This window comes from Morone saxatilis, unplaced genomic scaffold (assembly GCF_004916995.1).
Source record: "Morone saxatilis isolate NCDOM2014 unplaced genomic scaffold, NCSU_SB_2.0 Contig16, whole genome shotgun sequence".
Taxonomy (NCBI): domain Eukaryota; kingdom Metazoa; phylum Chordata; class Actinopteri; family Moronidae; genus Morone; species Morone saxatilis.
This window is the reverse complement of record NW_023339718.1, coordinates 15,197,152-15,206,656: the sequence shown is the minus strand read 5'-3', so window position 1 is coordinate 15,206,656 and position 9,505 is coordinate 15,197,152. Positions and strand designations below refer to the sequence as shown.

The 9,505-nt window shown below is 44.5% G+C and overlaps 1 protein-coding gene across 1 annotated transcript in view; it reads right to left on the bottom strand.

Annotated features, from left to right (window-relative positions):
• snx18a (sorting nexin 18a) overlaps nt 1-9,027 on the bottom strand; it is an 11,909-nt gene extending 2,882 nt beyond the window's left edge. The window contains exon 1 of the mRNA XM_035657945.1: nt 7,162-9,027. Within this exon, the coding sequence (XP_035513838.1) occupies nt 7,162-8,671 (1,510 nt within the window). The 5' untranslated portion in view covers nt 8,672-9,027. The remainder of the gene's footprint in view (nt 1-7,161) is intronic.
• Nucleotides 9,028-9,505: the final 478 nt, after the last annotated feature.

Sequence of the window (9,505 nt, the reverse complement as noted above, 5' to 3'; positions counted from 1 at the left end):
TCTAAAACTACTTGATACCTCTCATGACTGTCATTCAGTGGTTATTGTTGAGTTTCAATTCTTTTTTTGTTCATCTGGTGGACATCACTACAGGTCAATTTAAATAAACATCTGACAAGAAAACACTGCATATCACACTCATACTGAAAGTAAAATACCCCTGAGGTTCCACTCTGCCAGGAAGAGCAACTCGCTGTCGTCTTGTGTTGAACTCTTGTGGCATAAGATGATCAAGACACGATGAACCTCCATTTTGACACACACGAACTGTCACTGCTGCTTCTTCCTTAAAAATAAAAAATAAACTCCTCTCTGAGTTTTAGCTTGTTGCAGAATAAGCCTTGAGCCATACTGGTGCCAAAACAAGAACATTAGCCTACAAGTTCCCAGACAGAGGGTTGGATGGGAGCAGAAGGCAGGGTCAAAACACCAGCAGCTCATGACAGATGACGTATCAAACCGCTGACATTTTTTGACCGAGTAAAAGAAGAAATGTCATGAACAATAAGTATTAAGTTGAAATGCAAGAGAAACTGACAGGATATGACCTTGTGTCTGATCTAACTACCTAAAAAAGTTTACCTGTCACAGTCGGAATCAAAGAGGACATTCATGGGTTGTGACAGGAATGTGACGCGAATGTCAACGTATGTGTGCTTACATAATTTCCTTTCTTAAGGTCCTTAGAATTTGTTCATGTCAAAAAGGATTTTCCGATTTGCAACTTGATTCATAACCCAAAGAGGGGACGTTTCCCCCTTTTTTAAAGTTCACTTCACAACCCATGTGATATTCTAAGCTGAAGCCGGTGGTAGAGCCACCTGTAACAAGTGTTTTGTCAAAAATATTTGTTTGAGCTTGTCGCTTCTCTGTGTTTCAGGTACATTACACACGCTGTATTTTGGATTGCTGCCTGAACGAATCAAGATATGTGAAGGTGTCACCTTGCGCATGTACACACATTTTGATTGACAAATTAACCAAGAAAATAAACGGTAAATCAACTGATTGTGAAAATCCTATTTATTGTAGCCCTGAGATGCTGAAATGAAACTTGATCTGTCTTAGTTCCTTGATAATGTGACAGAATCATTGTGTGTGGTGTTATAGAGTGTTAACACTGACATGTTGTAATCATTCAAAACGACGCATGTAGTAAGACGTGTATTAGAACTGCTCGCACGGTGCAACCAGCTGACAGACGATGTCACCTCTGAGCGCTAGCTGTAGGACGGAGTGTGAAGGTGAGATTTGTGCCCTCAAGGCACGCAGCAAAACTTCCTGTATTGGCCCGTCATGGGATTTTCAAGTCATTATGTGAGCTTAGTCACCAGCACTCTTTTGAAAGTCTGATTCAGCTGGCTTGTTTCCTGAAATGTGAGATCACAGAAGACATAATGACCTAACTCTGCACTCTTTTGGCTTCTGTAAAAAAAAAAATGCTACATGTCTGCTTTTTTTTTCCTTTACAACTCTCACCACAACACCGAGCGTGGACATATGCTGACAAAATCTCCCTAAAAAGACATGTCTTCGCCCTTCCCCCCTAAAATCTGCCCAGTTTGCCTTCTGGCTGTAGCTCCCTCAGATGCAGTTTAACCCAGATCTTAGAAATTCCTCTAATGCACAACAGATTGAACATGACAGAAAGAGAGGCAGAGATAACAAGGGAAGAGAGACGGGGGGCTGGAAGAGAGAGAGACAGGAACAAACACAGCTGTCCAAAGACTTAAATGCCAATCCCAAAGGTGTTTACTGTACCTTAAAGGTCTCTGGCTTCCTGCGTTTTAAAAGCCCATTAATGGACTAAGGAGGAATAATTGTTACCATGGAGACTTTATGAGAAAGGCAAGAGTTCAGTCACACAAGATGGTGTCAGCAAACTGTAATATACAGAGCCACATCATTTTCACAGCTGCTGCAAGTAAGCTTTGCAGGCCTCCTGCCAAAACACAACCACCAATAAGGTTCAATCTGTCATTATCATTATCGAAGAACCTGCTCAACATTTCCTCAGTTAATTGATTGTTTAGCCTATGAAATGTTAGAACATAGTGGAAAAAAGGGCAAGTTTCAAATAGCTTGTTTCGTCCGACCAACAGAGCAAAACCTGAAGATATTTCATTTATTGTCATTAGTGATCCACATTGTGCTGAAGCACTATTTTCCAGTTGAGGTTTATGATCCAACACACCTTTCTGCTTACTTTCTGGAGTGAGGGAACTTTATAGTAAATGTTACCTCCAAATGAATAACAGTAAAAAATGTAAAAAAAAAAAAAACAACAACATGAATTTATCATAACAGATCCTCTTTTAGATTATTAACTCATGCCATATCCCATCTGATGTCTTGTGCAACCACTGCTTCTGCCATCTTTGCCTTCCCAGGCTACTGCTACTGAGTGACATAAAAATAGGCCACCAGTACTTGAGATACACCAGGCTGCTGTGTTGATATAAACATGGAGATACAGCTGATTACTTCCCGACCCCAGCATCACCTATAGTGAGTAATGAGGCGTACTACAGTGTCACACCATAAATAAGTTCCTGATGAACGCCTCTGAAGAAATCTTCCCTGGGTGTACGGAGGTGGCAGCGAGCCCTCCTGGACTCACTGGAGGCTGCAGCTCCCGCTCTTACGTAATGCCTGGTTACACAACACTGAGCTACTGCGGGCCTGTGACCTGAACCACTGGCGGCAATCCCCATCTCATCACTCCACCACCTCGGTCATCCATTGGTGCTTTAGAGGACATCCAAATAGCCTGAAACAATATATGAGACAGACCCGCAGCGTTTGCACAGAAGGAGTGTCGGCTAAAAGGCTGACTCAGCAGGAAAAACCTGACATCTTTGTAAATGGGTGCTTTCCCTTACTTGCCGGCCATTGTTTTATCACTTGATGTGGTGATAAAACTGTGATGAGATCAGACAAAATACAGCTCTTAGTGGTGTGCTGAATAGGTCAAATTAACAAAGGAAAGAGAGCGTATAAATAAAGTGAAAATGGAGATAAAGTAGGCCAATTCAAAAAGCATTTCTTCAGCTGGATTACTTATTAACATAACCTTGATTCACTGCAGGTTTAGCTCAGTTTCTTCCCCTACTGGATTTACATTCTATGCTTTGAAGCAAACTGATTAAATTAGAGAAACAGACAATCGTAAACTACAATGTGTGAATGTGATTAAGGACAATCCTCTTTGCATAGCTCATCAATGTGTGCTCTTCCGTGGAAGTGGTGTGTCTGTGTATGTGTGTCTGATCATTGTTATCTACTGATTAAAAACATTATTTGCTAACTTGTGGTGAAAGTGGGTGGTGCTCTATTATTTTAGCTACTGTGATAATATATCCTGGTCTAAAGTTGACAATAAGTTCTTCCTTCTAAGAAGCAATGCAGGCAAGATAAATATTATCACTGAGTAAGTGTTTGAACAAGAACTTAGAGTACAGTAAGCATAGCTGGGTGAATTTTATTATTCACTTGACAAATAGACTGTTGGCTGTGATAAAAAAAAGGAGATGTGTGAAAAACATTTCTAAAAAAAAGTTTGATTAAAACCTCTCTTGAGCTCCAGTAATGCTGAAAAAGAGCATTTCAATGGTTGTTTCTTCACTTATAAAAACAAACAGCTTCTGTGGTAATTGTCCAAACCAGAGCTGACCCTATTTCTGGACTGTAAACAGTGACCATTTCTGAAGCCCTTCTCCTCCCTTCCTACAGCGCTTGAAATAATAAGCAACAACAAAACCTAACGCTGCCACGGCCAAAACATCAGATTGGGACAAAAATAAAGAAGGTACAAAAATAAAGGATGTGAAGCTCAATACGTTTTTGAAAGCAACATCAGATATGATGTCAATATCATTGTCCAGGTCAAGCTGTACGCTAATGGCTAATGGGGCCCCCGAAGAGGTGGGAATCAATAAGGTGATGTTCAGTGTCTCTCAGTGGGAACGCTCACATTTCACTGGTCTCTTCTATGGGATCAAATAAAGGTCCACATGAGACGGCAAATGTTGTGACAGGTTTCTCCTAAAGAGAACAATGATGAATGCAAGACCGCCTCAAGAGATGGAAAATACACTAACGCTAAAGCTTACCATCCTCAACCTGTAACTGTAAAGCTGCTATGGCTCCCATTTGACCTTCTGACGGAAATCATCCTCCCTCCACCAATGCGTGGCGACCACACTGTTCAGTCCAGCAGACCTACTTGGCTCAATAAGTTTCTATGTGACCACTTCTGTAGCGGAAACGTGTACTCTGGTTTATGACAACAGAGGATGTGGCTTAGACTCTGCTCGGGTTTCGAGCTGGGAGAGGACAGCAATAAACCTCACTTCATAACAGAAGAAGAGCACTTGTGGACATTTCCTGCACACGTGTGTCAGGAAAAGGCGTATTAAAAAACGGCGCAACAGATGGGACAGACAGTACACGGGTGGAAGAGGAAGGGTTTTAATAAACAGATGTGAGAGACTGGGAGAGAGGCAAGGGGTAGACAGAAGGCCAAAGTCAGAACACGTACATGGCGGGTGTAGGTGTAGGCTCGCAGCTGCACAGTGTTGTCTTCACACAAACACTTGCCGGTGAAATTGAAGCTGTGTTTATGGCTTCATTAAAAAAACGACCCATTCTTTCACGTACCTTTCTCCCTAATTACAGTCACTCCACTGCATTGTTAATGGTTGTCAGGCGATGGCTGATTCTACAACACCTTCAGGTGAGCAGACAACATAAGTAGACTTTAGAGCGTCAATTACCTTTGTGGAGGGTATTTGCATTTAACGGTGCCTGGAAACGTGTTGGCAATTTGAGTAACAAGCAGCCATTCAGTTGAACAAGGGCACTGCCATATTTAATGAAATGCATTCGCATGAACTGCTCTGATATATCACTGTCATGATCGTGCAGCATAATAAATGTTTATTTCCCCTTGCAGATACTGGCACAATATACACTAGTAGCATGAGCGGTCTCAGAGCCATTCTGCTGCTGTATAGTGAGAGGAGAAACTAGGGTTCACTTGTATTTTTGTCTACTTTTCCTATAAATAGAAAGACATTACAAATGGGTTCTTCTCTTGCATGATGATTAAGGGGAAAAAGAATGAAAAAAAACTGGCCCAACCAGACTCAAAATAAAAAAACAGCCTCAGTCCACTAAAACCAATATAAGATCAAAGTCATTTTGGATTTAACATGCTACATGCGGTCCTCCTTTCATCTGCGGTATGCCCTGGCTTTCAGCTTTGTTTCCAGTCCACCACACCGGTGAAGTTTCACTGCACTCCGTCATCTTTTCTACAACAATGTGCCCGCAGCAAGGTCTTCCATGTGCGGGTATCAAATCAGAGTTTTTTTATCTGTGGAATTAGGCTGAGGCTTATCACACCAGACTGCTTAAACGGCTGTGTCACCTTATTTGGGCTGTGTGAGGTCTACGTGGGGAACTTGATTTGAGCTGACTGGGAAGTTTGTGTCCCACTGCAGCCTAAACACAGTCTGTGCTGTTTCCAATGTGTTGTCTGTTGTGGATTGAATGGCCCCAGTGTTTGCAAGGGGCCCAAATGATAAACCACGATTGCAATGTGGGGAATTAAAGTCACCAGCAAAATGCTAAAGACCGTGGCTCTACTTAGTCAGTCATAGTTTGGAAGTTATCTTTAGGATCCGTGTTCCTTTTAAATGGAATACTGAACACCACTGGAGACTGACTGCTTAATGAAAAGATTATTTTCCCACCCTCATCCTGAGGGTCATGTGATTTTCTAGTAAGTTAGAGCACCGGGACTGAACATAACGCATGGAATGACAAGGATTAGTTCACATCATCTAATCTAATGTTTGCAAGTGTCCTAAGGGTCCTGTGTGGCGTCCCACATGGCACTGTTTCAGACGGTGTTCTCAATTTCCAGCTGTCAGTGATTGTAAATATTTAACATTTACGTCTCATGTGCTTTAAAAACAGAAACAAACAGAAAGCCCTAAAGGCACACATATTTTAATGTTCAGAAGGCAGTCGGTCAGGTTTAACCTACAGAGGAAGAGCAGTTTGGTGTGAGCTACGTGCCACAGTCTTTAGACTATCGTTTTCTCTTCCCCATCAGAAGCAAGCCACTGTGCCACATTCTCACACATGGCAAACAGCAGTGAAGGCTTCCCTCCAAACACACTAGTGATACAATGCACTGCCTCTTGCATAACAGCGTGGCCCTCTCATGAGAGTGACATTTTGCCACACAATGAGAACAATCGTTATGGTTATGGGTCCTGTAGGAGGGCGGCCTCGATTAGTCTAACATTGACTTTCTGTGCAAAGACTCCAAAACATGTTTGACCATCGTTTGCGAAGGATTCAGCTGCCAATCTTATTTCGCGTCCGAGTTGTGACCGACAAGCCGGGTAGGACAGCCTCCTTTCTCCAGAGCATTACTGTGCAACATTCTCATCTGTAATGGAAAATCAAACACAGCCAAACTGGAGCCGCCTATTTCAGCAGGTGGGCCGAACGGGAGGCAGCAGCATGTAAACCAACATCCAAATGCAAACACGGCGTATTTGTTTTGCAAAGTGGCGCAGGCTATAGTTGTGGCCTGACTGCTGCCTGCTGTTGACAAATTACGTTGTTTATCTTTTTACAGCCCACAAACACACTTATGTCTTTACTTTAACCTCAGTCAAATGTATGGTAGAAAGTAAGGGTTGTGAATTGGGTGTTTGATCCCACAGGTGTCCTATTGGTGAATTTGTGAATGTGTATGTGATGAATTTTAAATTAACTCCTACCTCCTGTTCCATGTGACTTGTTTTTTAATGAGGTTTGCCTCCCAGCATTATTCTGGGACTGAAATTGTGTGTATCTTTCACATATTGCCTTTGCTGTTTAGTTTTGGGCTTAAGCTGACTGTATATCATTATTTTATAATAATCTTAGTCTAATTTATCAACTGTAGTAGTTTTTAATAGAAGAAGAAAGAAGAAAAGGACCTAAACATTAACGGTTGAAAACAATCAGTCCTGATGTCATAAATCATCAGACATAAAAACAAAATCATCATTTTGCCACTGAGAGCAAAGCACCCTTATACAACATGATAAATAAGTGAGCGAAAATCTATAAAAGTGTGTGACCGTGTTGTTATTTTACCTTTCTGGACATGGATGATGTCTGGGTAGTTCGCCAGGTGTCCTTGGTAAAGACCTAACAAATCCATGATCGGATCAAGATCCTTGCTGGGCTGCTCAGCAAAATAGTCTCCGATGGATTCGTACGCGTCCCCAGTGAAGGAGATAGCCTGGTTGAGTCCAGTAGAGTACGCCTGCTGGTCCATTTCAAAGGCTTGGCTGAGGACCTTGAACGACAGCCCCACTTTCTGATACTCCTTCTTAAAGCCACTGATCTGCTTGCGGGCGAACTCATTGACAGTGGCGTTGAGCTGCAAGGCGCTGTCGTCCATCCTTTTGGTGAAAGTCTTGAATCCGTCTATTTTGCTCTCGACCTCCTGGAAGTCGAGGGGGGCTGCAGGAGGGCTGATGGTGAGGAAAAAGTTGGCCCCGACCATCTCGTCCTTCTCCGCCTTCCTCTTACCCTGCTTCCAGGCCTTCTCGTCTGTGCTGTTGCAGGTGAGGAAGTGCTGGAAAACGTCACACCTGGCCAGGACAGGGTGGCTGGTCATGTGGTTCATCCACCAGATGAGGCCTTTCCTCCTCTTGGAGATGAAGTCCTCCTCAAAGCGCCCGGTGGCCTGCTTCTCCGGGATGTGTGGCACTGAGATGACGGGGAATTTCTCCACCAGCCGGGCATAAAGCCAGTCAAAGTGCTTATACCTCCTGTTCACCTGGTTCTGCGTGTGGGTGGGGGTCAGCTTATAGGAGATGTAGCTTTTCATGCCCTTGAACTTCGTCTGCTTGGTGGGGTCGTCGATCGTACAAGCGAAGGGGTACGGGTTCTCCTGCCACTCGGGACCATACTGACCCATCACCACGCAGATCTTATCCCCGTCCTTCACAAAGCCTGACGCCTCCCCGAGCACAAACGCCTCTCCTCCTGACTTCACGAAGGTGGAGAACCTGTTGAGGTTTCTGCTCACTGTGGCCGAGCTCTTTGCTTGCTGTGCATTACCTCTCGCCATGGAGGATGTGGACACTCTGTAAGTGGATGGCCCGTTGCCTTCATAGTCATGATACCTTCCTCCCACAGTGCCCGGCTCATCTGCAACAGTAGAGCTGTCATCCCAGTCATCATCCCAGTCATCATCGCTCCCCGGGCTGGGCTGCTGAGGATGTTGCTGCGGTTGCGGTGGGGCTGAGAAAGTGGTGAAACCGGGCGAAGACGCTTTGGAAAAGTTCTCAACTTTATTCGGAGGCTTATAGGAGCCGTCAAAACCTCCGGATGGGATGTTGGCGTATCGGGAGTCCGGGTAAGTGTCCCCAGATGTGCTGCAGCTGTTGTTGTTGAACGTGGAGGCGGCGTCGCTCCTCAGGATCTCCACGTAGGACGCGGGGAACAGTCCCCTCTCCCCTTTGCTGTTCGCCCCCTCAAACCAGCCGTCAATGTCCTGTTCGCTGTACAGAGTCAGGACTTCGTTCTCCTTCACCGACACCTCCCCGGGGTTTTCGGAGTTGAAGTCGTACAGCGCCCTGGCTCTGAGCGCCATGATTCACCACAGCTGGAGTAAAGAGCGCAGGGACAGCGGGCTAACTTACAGCGGGCTGGCTGACCGGGGGCAGGAGGGAGGGCGCAGCGGGCAGCCCACCCGAAACGAACTCTCTAAACTCCGCGCACAAACTTCTATGAGAAAATAAAACAGCCCAAACCTTTTTGTATCCCAGCCTGTAGCGGTCCAACCCCGAGAGGAAACTGCGGTGTTTTGTTGTTGTTTTTTCTTCTTAAATCCAGAGGTTGCAGGGTGGGAAACTGCAGCGAAGGTATATTTTCCGCTACAACAACACTAACGTGAGCTCCTCCGGTCTCCCTCCGAGCCCAGTCGGACGCTTCTGCCTTCACGCGCTGCGCAGCGACCGCACGTCGCCCAGGCTGAATAGTCGAGGGCGGAGCTTCAGGATGCGGCAGTCCTCCCAGACAACATAAATCAAACGCTTCTCCAAGACTTGTTGAGTGCTCCAAAATCATCACCTCACCAGCCTAACAGTAGGGGTTGGCCCATTTCAATAATAATAAGGTGCCTTATTATAAACATACTGAGGTCTTACAGTCAATCAGCTTCACTGGCCAAGTCACTGTGCACATGCAAGGAATTTGACTCCTGTTTTAGGTTCTCCTCTCGGTGTACTTAGACACACAGTTGCAAGAACAATTTACAGGAAGACAGAAATAGACACAGGCTAATGCTAAAAACAAAGACAACAAAGGTGTACTAACAAAAGGTTTAACACAATAGAGCTGTTATGAATTTCCAGTAGTAGGTGAATAGGTGTAAATACAGATAAAAAGCAACAATGACCAACATTGTACAATGTCTATAAATAAG